The sequence below is a fragment of the Muscardinus avellanarius genome, assembly GCF_963383645.1.
Source record: "Muscardinus avellanarius genome assembly, chromosome: 7".
Classification (NCBI taxonomy): domain Eukaryota; kingdom Metazoa; phylum Chordata; class Mammalia; order Rodentia; family Gliridae; genus Muscardinus; species Muscardinus avellanarius.
The window spans coordinates 106,384,077-106,398,946 of record NC_137793.1 but is presented as its reverse complement, the minus strand read 5'-3'; the positions used below and the strand labels follow the sequence as shown (position 1 = coordinate 106,398,946).

The following is a 14,870-nucleotide window of genomic DNA, read 5'->3' as shown; positions in this document are numbered from 1 at the left end:
ATCTAAGAAATATCTTAGCCGGGCATGGTGGTGCATGCTTGTAATACCAGCATTCAGGAGGCTGAGACCGGAGGATTGTGGTTCGTGGGAGCCTCAGCTACTTAGCAAGGCCCTTCACAACTCCATGAGACCCTGTTTCAAAAATAAAAAGACTAAAAAAAATAGTGTTGGGGGTGTAGCTTGGATGTAGAATGCCCCTGAGTTCCATCCCCGGTACCGCAAAAAGTAAATAAATATATTTACAGAAACATTCAGAATACTGTTTGGCCAAATATCTGGGCACTGTGGCTCGGCCCACTTGGCCCATAACGTGCACCGTCACATAGGGTAACGTTTTAATAAGTAGAGGTCAGATGTAAGCAGGCTGAGATGGACGGCTCGAGGAAGGGGGGCAGGAGCTAGAGGCTCTGGGGGGGGATCTGGGGACAGTGCTGGAGAGGAAGGCAGGGGAGTGTGGCGGGTCTGTGCCCCCCAAGGCCATCAGCTGGACCCCGAGCCGTCTTGAGTGTGTGTTCAGGAGGCCCACAGACAGGAGGCGGGGAGAGGTGGAGAGGCCACTGCATTGTGGGTGGCAGATGAGGAGCACTCAGCACTTGAGACCCAGAGGCTAAGAGGACAGCTGTCAGCTGGGCACGGTGCCGCACACTTGTAATCTCAGTGCTTGGGAGGCTGAGACTGGAGGATCGTAGGTTCAAGGCCAGCCTCAGCAACTTAGGCCCTCTGCAACTTAGTGAGACCCTGTTTCCAATTGGGCTATGAAATTGGGCTATTGGACTGGGGTGTAGCTCAGAGGTAGAATGCCCCTGAGTTCAATCCCCGCTTAAAAAAAAAAAAAAGTATCAGTGTCTCTGTCTGAATTATGTCCAAGCCAGGTGATTTACATCTGGGGGAAAACGTCAGGAACAACAATGCTTAGAAACCCAGCTCTAGGTCTCGCACCTGCATTCTGTGGAGATTTAAATACTTACACATTAAATGCTCATAAAGCCCTCCTTCCGTGAGGGCTGTATAGCATGTGCAGATATCCCCAGGGTACCTGTGGGGATTGGCTCCAGGACCCCCTGGATGCACAAGGCCCTGGGTTCCAGCCCCAGCACACGCACATGCACAAAACCCTAACCCCTGCACACACTTCTCCCCCCCATACACGGCACGGTATCTGTAGGTTACTTACAATACTTCGTGCAGTGTCTGGTATGCAAATGGTGGCTGTAGGGGTTAGGGGGTAATGATGACGGAGTAAAGGTCTCAACACATTCAGGACAGATGCAGTTTCTTTCCAAGTTTTCGATGTGCTGTTGGTTGAATCCACAGATATGGAGCCCCTGGGTAAGGGTTGATGGTACTCCTTCCTTCCTTCCTTCCTTCCTTCCTTCCTTCCTTCCTTCCTTCCTTTCTTTCCTTCCTTTCCTTCCTTTCCTTTCCTTTTCCCTCCCTCCTTCCCTCTCTTTCCTCCTTTCTTTCTCTTTCTTTCTTCTTTCTTTCTGCAGTACTGGGGATGGAACCCAGGGGCATTCTACCTTTGAGCTACACCCCCAGCCCTATTTTTATTCTATATTTTGAAACAGTTTCAAAATAAAGAATAAAAAATATTATCTCACTAAGTTGCAAAGGGCACATTTCTGTAGTTCATCAGTACCAGAAATGGGTGATGATCAGACAGTTACTTCCTCTCCCTAAAAACAGACATGTATGGGACTTGGGTATCGTCCTCTGCCATCTTGATTAGGACTGAGCCAGGCCAGCGGGGAAGCTAAAAGTGACGGCAGCCTTGATGGGTCAGGATCTGGATGGGCTCATAGTTGCTGTGTCTCACCCCTTGATGCCCCGGGGACTGGATTTGGGATAACTCTGTGGGTTCTAGATACCGCAGAGCATAAAGGAGACTGCACCCCAGGGTGGTGGGCTGGGCGTAGCCCGGGAGGGGGCTCACCTTCCTCCCCATCCTTCTCCCTCTGACCTCTCTCATTAGAGATGGCCCGAGGGGCCCAGCACTGGACCCCAGGTTGACCTTTGCCTGCAGAGATGGTCTCCAGAATGGGAACCTGAGCGACTCCTCCAGCGGGGAGTCCAACAGCGGACAGTGGCCCAAGCCAGGCATCACCCCGTCGTATGTCCGCTTCGAGGATGAGTCTGCCTGCGACGCGGAGTCCCGGTACCTGGAGCGGCTGCATCAGCGCCAGCGCCAGCGCCAGGCGCTGAGCCCTGCGCTGCAGGCTGTGGGCCAGGGCCCCCTGCGCTCCAAGCCCAACCTCGCCCACTACATCAGCCGGGACAGCAGGGAGGGCATGCCCCGCCGGCCTGGGGGCGGCCTGAACTGCGTGAGCCTCCTGGCACCGGCACCCGCAGGGGACAGCAGGAGGATGTGCCAAGCCTGTGGCCACAGTCTCCAGGACGGACACCCTGCAGAGGGGCAGCCGCCTCCCACACCCAGGGCCCTCCAGGAGCTGCAGGCTGCCTGCAGGGTGGAGGGGGCGCTGCCCGAGCCCCCGAGCCCCCACGGTCGGGTCTCCCCTCTATGGTTTCTTCCCACTGAGGCAGGCCTCCAGGTGGAATGGATCCGGGAAACGCACATTGGAGTCACCACGTGCCCCGAGGAGGGGGACTCTGCCCTGGACAGCACAGACACCTCGGATGGCTGCCGGACAGACAGCGAGGAGGCCGGGACCTTGGTGTCCAGCCCGGCCGGCAGGCAGGCCCGAGGCAGCAGCCCCCACCAGCCGGGCTCCAGGCCTCAAAAAGCCCATGGGTGGTCCCAGGCGGGGGCTAGTGACATGGAGCTGGGAGACAGAGGACACGCACCTCAGGGGGCTCTGTTTCTGAAAGAAGATTCTGTCCCTAAGCCTTCTGCCCTGGACTCTGAGACAGCCTCCCTGGGGGCCCAGAGGCAGCCTGGACTGGGCCTGGGAAGTCACTGGAGCTGCCCCGCGGACTCCTGGGCTTCATGCAGGACAGCCAGTGTCACCTCCTCCGTGAAGCCTGGTCCTTCGGGGCCAGGCAGGCCAGGCCCAGCTCTGGAAAGCCATGAATCTCTAGATGTTGGCTGCGCTTCCTCCCGGCGGCAGAGCCACACAGAACCCCCAGGCCCCCATCTGGCCCAGCAGCCCAGCGCTTCCCTCTCCCCCAAAGGCTGGATGCCAACCCCGCCCCCCACAAGGAAGGCCACTGCTGCCGCGTCTCACAGGAAGGTGGCCCTGGCAGCACTGCACAGGTGGGGGGACCCAGGGGAGCCTGCAGGTCCCCCCTTGCTGCTCCCTGCTCCGAGAACAGAGCTTCTCAGCACCTCTCCACCACAGCCCCAGCCCTGCCGCCCCCAAGTCGGGCCCCCACTGCTGGCCCTGGCCACTGATAGCCGCACCCACTGCACTCTGGAGCTGCAGGAGCCCTGGGGAGCAGCTGCCCACGAGGACAGGGTGCAGAGGGGCCCCTGTGGCCAGGCACAGGAGCAGCCCCAGGAGAGCTGCAGAGATGGTAAGGACTGCCTGTGGCGTGCACTCCGACTCCAACACCACTGGGTGACACAGCCACACTCTACTCCCAGCAGCCTCCTGGAGCTCCGGGGAGCAGCAGGTGTCAGGGACAGTGGTGGCTGGGCTGCATATGGGACCCCGCCTGGGCCCAGAGCAGCTTAGCCAGGTCCCCTGTGGGAGGCAGGGGCCGATCTGGGGCTGGGCCCCTGGGCTGTGTCCAGAAGCCGCTGGAGGCCTGGGCTCTGTGCAATTAAGACTCCTGTGAATCAGGACAAGGCAGCAGTGGGCTTTGCCCTTGGCCTCCCTCTTTCATTCTGTGTTAGTTGAGCACCTGTTACCTGCTGAGCTCTGTACCAGGTGCTTGGGGATGCACAAGTGGATTACTTCAGCCCCAGCCCTGCCCCTGTGCTTTCTGTGGCCAGACAGATGCCCGTCCTGGGGGCAGAGCTCCCACGGGCTGTGGCGGGCTGCCCCGACTCCCTGGGTTGCTGGTGGGTTCGCAGTCGGGGCTGCTGAGGGCATAGGTACCATTCTTTGCCTTTGTGAGGTGTTAGGAGACCCAGGATCTGCCCTGCCCACGTTATGACCCCAGGGCACTCACCCAGCTGCTCCTCTCGGGCACGTCCACCACCACGTTCCTGCCCTAATGTGCAATGGCTCCAGTTGCTGCTGGACTCCAATCCAGGCCCTAGTATGGAGTGGAGGAAGAGGCAGAGATGACAGACCTAGTGACCTTACTGGGTGCGTGGACACCACGCCTCCAGATGTGCTCACTGTCCCCTTCCTCCCTCGCTCACGCCTGGGGCCCCTCCCACCCCACACTATGGGGTCTCTTCTCCCTGGTGGCCAGCTTGCCCCTAGCCACTCCCGCAGGGCTTCTGTCCTGAGACCCCCGACCCTTCCATAAAGTGAGGATGATAATGGACCCTCAGGCCCATCACCTGCTGCATACAGATGCCTCCAAAGGGCAGCAGCTGTCATAGCCATGAAGGACCCCACCCACAAGATCGTGTTTTCTGTCTCAGAAATGAGAAATGTCCCCCTACTCCCATCTATGCCACTGATACGGGAGGAGCATGGCCCGCCACACGCAACCTGCCATTTAAGCACTTACTAGTTATCTACTGTGTGTCCGGTGCCATGCTGGGCCGTGGGCCTACAGCAGTCCACAAAACCAGTGTCCAGAGGATGCTCGGGGTGCGGCCCTCTGCCTCGGTCACCTGAGAGCTGCCCTCCACCTGCTGCTCCTGGGCCCCGCCTCTCTCCTGCCCCCTCACTTCCTTGTCCCCGTCCCTGACCTGGGCCTGTGGGGTGGTCAGTCTGACACGGGAGGGACGCTGTGGCCATTGCAGGAGGACTCCGGGACTCTCTCGGCTCAGCAGGTGTCGCCGTCATCAACTCCACGGGCATCACCCCGTCCCTGGCCTCAGAGGAGCCAAAGGCCAGCCAGGAGCCAGAGGGAGGCCTGCAGAGAACAGGGTCCAGCTCCAGTGGGCACGGGCCACCCAGGTGAGTGGCGGAGGCCTGGCCGCCAGAGGGTGCTGGGTGGGGAAGAGCCAGGCTGACCTCACCGGTCCCAGGGCCTTGGAGTGTTTCCATACCACCTTCAAGCCTGGCACTCCTTTCGTGTGTGTGTGTGTGTGTGTGTGTGTGTGTGTGTTACTGGGGATTGGACCTAGAGGCATTCTACCCCTAGCCATTTATATATTTTTTAAATTTTGAAACAGGGTCTCACTAGGTTGCTGCGAGCCCCCCCAAGTTGCCGAGGCTGCCTTTGAACCTGCCTCAGCCTCCCAAGTACTGGGGTTTCAGATGTGTGCCATCCCACCCAGATCCCAAATCTTTTTAGCCAACATAGCTGTGTATGCATTTCCTGAACCTCCCCTGAGTGGCCTCAAGCGCCAGCTGTGTGCTCCGGACAGACACTTAGCTGGCACAGTCCCAGCCCTCTGGTGCTCCCCAGGGCCTCCTGTCTGGGAGGACCCGCTCCTGGCTCAGGGCTTGGAATCCGTTGGATGTTGGGGAAATCGTTTCCCTTCCTTGTTTAGCTGTGGGGTCTGAGTCCTTGCCTGGTACCTCCTTGGGCTGGCCGCAAAGCCGTGGGGCCTGGGACTTTGTCAGGGCATATCACGCCTGGTGACCACATGCAGCCCGAGGCCTCCTGGACATCTCCACGAGGGTGACTGGGAGGCACCTGCTCTTCCCCTTTCTGGCTGATACGCTGCTTTCCACGGTGTCCAGCAGAATCCACTCCCCGCCCTCAGTCTACTTCCAAGTCCTCTCCAGCCCCCAGCCCCTTTACAAAGTCTCCTGGTCTAAGCTCATTGCTTGTATGTGTGTGAGAGTGTGTGTGAGTGTGTTTGTGTGGGGGAGGATGTTGCTGGGGATGGAACCCAGGGGTATTCTACCTCCCAGCTACACTCTCAGACCTATTTTATTTTTTATTTGTAAACATCGTCTCACTAAGTTTCTAAGAGCCTTGCTAAGTTGCTGAGGCTGGCCTTTGAACCTGCGATCCTCCTGTCTCAGCCTCCCAGGTACTGGGGATACAGGCATATGCCACCATGCCCAGCCTGCAGGACTAATTTGTGTACAACTCCAGTAGTCCCTGTCTTCCCTCTGCCATCACTCTTGTGCCTTATAATTCCTTCTCCACACAGTGGTCAAGGATATCTTCTAAAAGACTTAATTAGCCAGGTGTGGTGGTGTGTGCCTGTAATCACAGTACTCAAGAGGCTGAGACAGGAGGATCCCAAATTCATGGCCAGCCTCAGCCACTTAGTGAGGCCCTGTTTCAAAAATAAAGAACGAAAAATAGGGCTGGGGGTATAGCTCAAAGGTAGAATACCTCTAGGTTCAGCTGGGTGTGGTGGCACACACTTGTAATCCCAGCACTTGGGAGGCTGAGACAAGAGGATCGTGCAGGTTCAAAGCCAGCCTCAGCTACTTAGGCTCTCAGTTACTTAGCGAGACCCTGTTTCCAAATAAAGTATAAAATAGGTCTGGGAGTGTAGCCCGGAGGTAGAAGGCCCCTGGGGTTCCATCCCCAGTACCACCAAAAAAACAAAAACAAAAACAAACCTCTGGGTTCAATCCCCAGTATTGCAATATAAATAAAGACTTAATTAACAAGTATCCTTCAGCCAGGCATGGTGGCGCACACTTGTAAATCCCAGCACTTGGGAGGCTGAGACAGGAGAATCTCTGTTCGTGGACAGCCTCAGCTACTTAGGCCCTTTGCAACTCAGTGAGACTGGGTTTCAAAATAAAGAATAAAGGCCGGGCGTGGTGGCGCACACTTGTAATCCCAGCACTTGGGAGGCGGAGACAGGAGGATTGCACAGGTTTGAAGCCAGCCTCAGCTACTGAGTGAGGCTCTCATCAACTGAGTGAGACCCCGTTTCCAAATAAAGTATAAAATAGGTCTGGGAGTGTAGCCCGGAGGTAGAAAAGCCCCTGGATTCCACCCCCAATACCACAAAAGTAAAATAAAATAAAATAAATAAAAATAAAAAATAAAGTATAGGGGGTGTAACTTCGAGGTAGAATGTCCCTGGGTTCCAAACCCAGTTCTAAAAAAAAAAAAAAAGGTATAAAAAGGTATCCTTCACCTACTTCAAACCGTGCAGTGGGTTTTCCTTACCAGGGTTGGGAGTAGATTTTACTTTTACCCAGTTGGCCTCTCAGTGTTTCCTGCCTTGGCCTGCCTGGTGACCTGACGCCCTCTGCCCTTCCTGTTACCTGAGTCCAGGCCTGTGGCCGGGCCCCTGACTGAGCACACGAGCCCTCAGCCTGGCCCCGGCCCCGGCCCCCTCGTCTCCTGCCTGCATTCAGCTGCTGTTGAAAGGCCATCCCAGAGTCCTTCCAGGGCTGCCGTAGAACGGTCCCTGCTGCACGCCCAAGCCAGTCACTGGTGCTGCTGCCGGGTCTGCTGGTCTGCTGTGGATAAGCCTTGAGCAAGGCGCTGTTCATCCTGTGCGCCGCACACCAGAGTATGGAAGAGGCTGGCACCAGACGCTCTTAAGAAATAATGAATGGATGGATGGATGGAGTCCAAAGCTGCCCTTACAGCGGGGGCTTGCCTGTGCTGTTCTAGAAGCTACCCATGCGAAGTCACAGGGCTCCTTTCTGCAGCCAGGAGGCACAGGTGCCGCCCATTTGCCCCCTCCCGCCCCCCTCCCACCATGTCCACTCCTGTGTTTCAGAGCACCTCCAGGGACCCGGCCAGGCCCCGAGCCACCCTCAGCTGCCCCCCCTGAGGGGAACAAGAGGAAGGGCAGAGGCATCGCCTCCACCCTGGGGCTGAAGAAGCTCTTCTCCACCCTGGGCCAGGCCTCCCGGCCCAAGTTGGGCCGGCTCCGAAGCTACAGCGTGGAGCAGCTGCAGCCCGCCACGCCAGTCACCCCCAGAGTGAGGCGAGCCCCGTCCTTACAGTCCCTGCGCCTGGTGAGTCTGCAGGGCCACGCCCGGGTGGCAAGGCCAGCGGTGGTGTCGCACATCAGAATGAAGGGGGAGAAAAGATGGTGGGCTCCTCCCGGGGGACCCCGAGAGGGGGCTGCTGGCGTCCTTCAGCTGACAGGACACGGGATCGGTCGCAGTACCCCCATACCTGTTCCTCCCCTCAGGCCTGGGCTCATCCTAGACGCCTCCTTCTCCTCCCTCAACTCTGCCACCTCTGCAGTATCCTGAAGTGTTCATGGCCTGGTCGTTCTAGAACCTTCTCCTGGCCACAGTGACTCTCTTGGTCCAGCACGGTCGCTTCCCACCTGGCTACCTCATGGCCTCTGGACCGGCCTCCTTGCCATGCTTTTCTTCCATATGGCTTCCATAGTGCCAATCCGATACGCACCTGTGGCCCTAGCACCCTGGCTGGACATCTGTCCTGGGTCACGTGTCCCCTCGGGATAGAGCTGAGGCCACTTAGCGTGGCCGGCGGCTTCCATGGCCGGCAGCCCTCAGCTCACCACTCGCCCTGGCTGTGCCGGCTTGTGCTAGTCATAGTAGAGCCTGCAGCTCTGTGATTCGGTCACCACTGGCTCCGCTTAGATGTTTCTCTCACCTCCACCTGGGCCCCTGTGCTTGCCCACAGCACCTCGGGCCCCGGGAAGCCGTCTGTCCTTCTGCAGGCTGAGCGGGGCATCTCTGCTGAATCTCACCTGCGCTTCCCTCCTCCGTGGACTTTGGTCTCCCTTGATTGGATCGTAAGTTATCTGATCTCCACGTCTCAGTCCCCGTTACGGCAGCTGGCACGGCATACACACTCAGCACCCACTGAGTGCTTGACGCAGGACAGCTGGCTAGTTCTCCCCATCTTAGCAGAGCACCTGCAGTGACTAACTGCTGCCCAGGGCTCGGGAACCCCTGCTCCCTGCCAGCGGTTTCCAGGTGGCTGCGGGCTGGGGCACTGGAGCTTTTCCTATCTCAAGTTGCAGCAGGAGGATGTAGGTCAAATGAAAATTCCATAGGATTATTTCACAGAAGACAGTACTAGGTATGAGGTCAGGGCTCATAAAAATGTCAGCCAGGCATGGTAGCTGGGATTACACCTGTAATCCCAGTACTTGAGAGTCTGAGACAGGAGGATTGCAGGTTCGTGACCATCCCTAGTAACTTAGCAAGGCTTTCAGCAACCTAGTGAGAGCCCGTTTCAAAACAAAAAAAAAGCCACATGTGATGGTGCAAGCTTGTAATCCCAGTACTTAGTACGCTGAGATGGGAGGATCACAGGTTTGCAGCCAGCTTTAACTACTCAGGCGTCTGCAACTTAGTGAGACCCTATTTTAAAATAAAGAAGAAAAACTAGGGCTGGGGGTATAGCTTGGAGGTAGAATGCCCCTGGGTTCATTCCCCAGTACCACACACACACAAAAATGACTGGGGATGTAACTCAGAGGTAGAATGCTCTTATTCAGTCTCTAGTAATACACGCACATGCATGCATACATACACCCCCTCACACACATATGCACACACGCCTGCTAGCCATGTGCCTGAAAGGCAGAGAAACAGAAGCAGAGAGGGCAAGAGGGGGAGAGGCCGCTGCATGACCCTGTGCTCCAGAAACTCGTCTCGTGGATTGCTACTCGCCCACTGTATCTGAGCTGTGGCACCAAATTTATTGCTAGCGGTTAAGCGGAGCAAGACAGACAGAGGGCTGCCCCGCAGGGCGCGGGAGTGCAGGGACTGTGCACGCAAAGCCCCTTTTCAAAGAGAGAGAAGAACCGGTCTCACCCCCAAAGTAGTGTTTATGACGTGCCTTGCGGTGAGACACTCCTGGTTAGTGTGGTGTGTGTGTGTGGGGGAGCGGCAGTGGACACTTCTTGTGTCAGTTGGCTTGCTTTTTGCGGTTTTGGGGATAAAACCCAGGGCTTGCACATGCCAGGTAAGTGCTCTGCCACTGAGTTACAGCTCCAGCCCTTTTGCTTTTATTTTGAGCCAGGGTCTTGCTAAATTGCCCAGGCTGGCCTTGAAGTTGCCCTCCTCCTGCCTCAGCCTCCCGAGTCACTGGGATTGCAGGCCTGCCCCACTGCGCCCGGCTCTGGTTTAGTTTACATTTTGTCTTGCCCTCCCTCACACCCAACCACACCAGGCAGGTCCCACGTGCTCCAGTGGGCTCTGGCACTTCTCCGGGGGCCTTGGAGCACGTCCGGAGCATCCTCTTCGTCCTTCCCCCACCGCCCCGTTCCCTAGGAAACTCCTGCTTGTCCTTCTCCCAGGAAGATCTCTCAAGGTCGGATAGAAGGGCAGGCTCCTCTTAGCTTCTCCACAATAAGCCTGCCTTCTCTAGGGCACTTAGCCTCGCCGGTGTGTTGTAACAAATGCCGTAGACCAGGTGGTTTATAAACAACAGGAATAGAGTTCTCGCACTCTGGAGCCTGGGGTCCAGGGTCAAGGCGCAGTCAGTGTCTGCTGAGGGCCGGCTTCCTCAGACCACTGTGGCCTCCCACATCGAAGGCGCTGGGAGCTCTCCACGGCCCCATGAGGCCTCCATGCCTCCCAGAGGCCCCACTTCCTTGGTGACTAGATTTCAAATGTGAATTGGCGGGGGGGCATAAACATTTGGACCATAGCAGCATAGATTCCAAATGCAGTCAATAACTTGTGTGATATTTGTTTAAAAACCCGCTCCTCTCAGCCAACCTCACCTTCAGAATCGCCTCCTAAGTAGTCATTTTCTAGGGTGCAGATCTGACCTTGCCCCTCTTACTACCAGCACTCTGTGGCTCCTTGGCAGGGCATTTAAGGTCCTCCAGAGCTGGCCTCTGGCTCCCGCCCACACCCCACAGCCTCCTGCCTCACCGCCCACACACGAATGTTCCAGAGCATACCAGGCTCTCTCCCATCGCTCCTGGTCTTAGTACATTGCTGTGTTCCCTCTGTCCAGAGCTCTTGTTCCTCTCCCCTTCCCTGGAGAGCGCTTGCTCCCAGCCTCTCGCGAGCCGGCTCCTCCGGCATCTCCAGATCGCCCAGGCCAAAGCTTTCTTTGATTTCCACACGTCACCCCAGCTTTAACCCAGAACTCCCTGTGTGCCCCTGGGGGTTTCAGCTTCTCTGTGCTCATCACCACCCCATCATCTTATGAATTCTGGAGCGGTGTTTTGACTTTTCCAGCTTTTCATGCACAGTATTTTTAGGTACATAAAAAGGTGAAAATAAAACCGTGACCATAAAAGGGATGCTAAAGAATCACAGTCTTCAGACTTTAACCCTAAAATTGTATTTATTGTGCTATAATTGCTTTTTTCCCTTAATGAGAAAATTTGATTTTCTGAATGAGATCATTAGTATTTATAATACTGAGTTGTTAATTTCAGCTAAAATTAAAACAAAAAAAAAAACCCTGAGTCTTGATGCTCTGGGTGACCTGCATCGGTCCACCTCCTGGAATCGGTTCTAGTGGGTCCTGCTGAGAATGTGGACCTAGAGACAAGCCCCTAGGGACCTCCGGTCCTGGCTGGGTCAGATCCCTTCCCAGGTGGTTTTTCTCACCTGCAATATTGGTCCTTCCCCACCAGGTGTCACCCTCCCACCAACGTCCAAAAGCTGCCTCCTTTCAGAACCTCCATTCTCTGCTGACCGGCAGGGGGGACCGGTCCAGCCTCTACCTGGTGGAGACTCCAGGGGACTCCAGTACCTGTGGCAGGTAAGTATGGACCTGGATGGCCCCGGAAGATGGCCAGGAGAGCTACGAGCCTACCTCTGCCTCAACATCCCCTCCCTGAGCAGGGTCCCTAGCAGAGCAGTGGGGCGGGCTACCGTGCCCCCCAACATGTCCCACGTGTGACCCCACAGCACAAGGGCCGGTGCCTCACCCCATGTGGTGAGCGCTGAGGTCCAGGGCTGCTGGCAGCGTTGACTTTTCTCTTTCACTGCTGTCTGACGGCATTCACAATCAGGACGTTCAATTTTCTAGCTAAAGATCTCATTAAACACCAGAGACGAGGCCCCAAAGAGGCCCTGTGCCTTCAGAGGTCTCTAGGCTACTTGCGCTTACCCAGGATGCCCTGGACGGACTTCAGGGGTCTGTTAACGCTGGGAAATTGTATATGGAATTATAGTTGCTGTCAGATTCTTCAAAGTTCCTACCTAAAAAAATTTTAGAAACGAGCTGGACAGGGTGGCACACACCTGTAAACCCAGTACTTGGGAGGCTGATATAGGAGGATCAGAGGTTCAAAGCCAGCCTCAGCAACTTAGACTGTCAGCAGCTTTGTGAGGCTGTTTCCAAACAAAAGATGAGAGGACTGGGGTGTGTGTGTGGCTCGGAAGTAAAATGTCCCAGTACAAACACACACACACACACCACTGCTCTGGGTGGAGGGAGCTTGTCATTTCTACAGTGGGTGCTGACCCACCCCACCTCTGCCTTAGGGTGCTGTTTTTGTGGGTTGAGTCTGTGCAGCCTCCAGCGCCCAGCTCTGAAGTCGCCCAAGAGGCCTCGGTCCCCTGATGGCCGGGCAAGGGCTGGGTGGTGCCCGAGCCTCAGCCTCACTCTCTCTGGCCTGCAGGCTGGCCAGGGCCCCTCCCCGGCGTGCGCTCAGCGTGGAGGACGTGGGCGCCCCCAGCCTGCCTCGCGCGGTGGGCCGTGTGGTGGAGGTGTTTCCGGACGGCACGAGCCAGCTGTGGCTGCAGTGCTCCCAGGAGGGCACTTTTGGATTCCACGTGGCCTCAGGGAATGGACGCCGGGATTCAGGTACGCCCCTCCCCTTCCTTTTCAGACCCCGGCCCTGCTTCTTGGCTGTGACCAGGCATTTTCTGGTCCATGTCTGAGCAGTAGAGTTCAGCTACAGGTCTGCAGCTCTCCCCTGGAGTCGGCACCTGCAGAGAGGGCCCCACTCCTGCAGCTCTGGGGGTGGGGCCAAGTCTGACTCCACGATCCCCCTGCTGCCATCCTCTCCAAAGGAGAAGGAGGAACTGGTCTGTACTTGCTGGTCCCTGCTCTGCCTTTGATGCGCCTGGAGGGTTTCCAGGGTTCCCTTCCCCCTGCAGCCTGGGCTGCCTGGGCCTGTGGACTGTGGCTGCCTGTGTGTTGTGTCCACGTCCATCCAGGGCTCTGTTCAGACAGCTCCAGGCTGGGTTGCCTGCTGGGTCTTGACCCAAAGCTCCTCACTCTGCATCTGCCAGCGCCCAGGCCTGCCCACACCTGCGTTCCTGGGGCAGGCCCGCTGGCTAGGCCCTTACCCAAGCCTGTGGGCCAGAGGTGTTCCAGGGGCTAGGGACCCAGACAGCTACTCCAGCTAAGGTGAGGAGGGGAGGAAGACGGTGTGCGGGGGAAGGGGAGGAGGGAGAGAGGGCAGGGGGATCTCCGGGGGAGCTGCGGCTGGGCTCTGCCCAGGGGGGTTAGTCCCCACGCTTTGATCTCCAAGGTCAAAGTTGTTCAGCCTGGAAAAATACCTGCTGCAGCCACATTTGCAGACTGCGCATGCGCTGTGGGGTCTGTCCCGTCTCTGTTTCAACCAATATGTGTTAAGTACCTACTGAGTGGCATAGATATTGGGGTTACACAGGACATGGGCGGACAAACCCTGCCTTCTTGAGCACACGGTCCAGTGAGCGAGCCAGGCTGCATCTCCAAGTTTCCCTTCTGTGTATATACGTCAGATGGTGAGAAGAACTAAATAGCAAATACAAATGAAGCCGATGTAGACGGGCTTTGAGAAAACGATGCGCGAGCGGAGACAGGACCAGGCAGAGGGCAGAGCCCAGGCGAGGGGTGCGCCTGGCCTACTGAGGAGCCATCAGGAGGTCAGGGAGCCGGCTCAGCAAGGTGGCGGGCGCAGGGCTCGGCCTCCTCCTTGAGTGAGACTCGGGGCGGGCCTAAAGCGAGGAGGGGCACCACGGGGGGCTGTTGAGACCCTGGTGGGGCCAAAGTGGAGTCAGGGAGATGCGTTTTGCAGCTGTTTTTGGGATGTGCTGGGTGATGGAGAGGATGCCAAGGGTCTGGAGTGTGGCAGATTTGCAGGTACTTTTGATGGGTTTGCCGATGGGTTGGATGTGAGGGCGAGGATGGTGGGCCTCCCGCTCTGGCCCTGGGGTGGGTGGACGGTCAGTCCTCACCCGAGATGACCATGCTGTGACTCAGGCAGGTGAGAGAGGCCCTCCCACAGCCGACAGGCCCCACGGGGTCAGACACAGCGCAGGCACTCTGCTGGCTGGGCAACCTTCAGCAGACAGCCCTCTGAGCCTCGGTTCCCCGGTCTGTGGAATGAGGACAGTAACATGCCTGGAAGAGTCCTAAGGAATATTCGATCCGCTTCAGAGGGAAGAGCCCAGCATTCTTCCCTGCCCTCTTCAGAAAAAGAAGATGCTGGGACAGGAGCCAGTGTGACCTGCATTCAGCGGTCACAGGGAGTGTGGGCTTTGCTGCCCCTCCCCAAGCCCCTCTGTAGGGATTGGGAGCCCCTCCCCCACCTGAATGGCGCTGCGGTGTGTGGGGTCTCTAAGGACCAAGGGCTCAGTGGGCAGGTCCTGCCCTGCTGCTGCCTTCAGCTGCTGGACGTCACTCGGGTCCCCAAGCAAGGGGGCAGTGGCAGGTGCTAGTCCTAGCCACAGACCCTCCTCGAGCCGCGAGCTCACAGCCCCTGGGCCTCGGAGGGCTAAACGTCATGGTGCTAACTTGCTGACTATCACGTCCGATTCTGCACAGGCGTGGAAAACGGTAGGCTTTGCTTTCTGCTTCTAATTGCAACAGAGATCACACATCCTTGACAGAGGCCACCTCTCGCAGGCAGTGAGGGCCTCCAAGCGCGGCCTCCCTCTCATGACTGGCATGCGTTTCAGTGGTGAGACCTCCCCAAGCCTCCTGCAATGGCCCAAGAGTGATGGCAGTGTCTAGCCAGATCGCTGCCTGCTTTGGGTTTACCATTACTACCCACCTGCCTCTTCTACCATACAGCAGAC

General features: G+C 57.2%; 1 protein-coding gene across 1 annotated transcript in view; it reads left to right on the top strand.

The window, feature by feature from the left end:
- The window catches only part of KIAA1614, a gene marked incomplete at both ends in the record, with an annotated part of 35,312 nt that overhangs the window by 17,793 nt on the left and 2,649 nt on the right, over positions 1–14,870 (top strand). Inside the window, 5 exons of the mRNA XM_080698764.1 lie at positions 1,973–3,471; positions 4,823–4,979; positions 7,676–7,916; positions 11,486–11,613; positions 12,479–12,663. Of these exons, the coding sequence (XP_080554890.1) occupies positions 1,973–3,471; positions 4,823–4,979; positions 7,676–7,916; positions 11,486–11,613; positions 12,479–12,663 (2,210 nt within the window). The remainder of the gene's footprint in view (positions 1–1,972; positions 3,472–4,822; positions 4,980–7,675; positions 7,917–11,485; positions 11,614–12,478; positions 12,664–14,870) is intronic.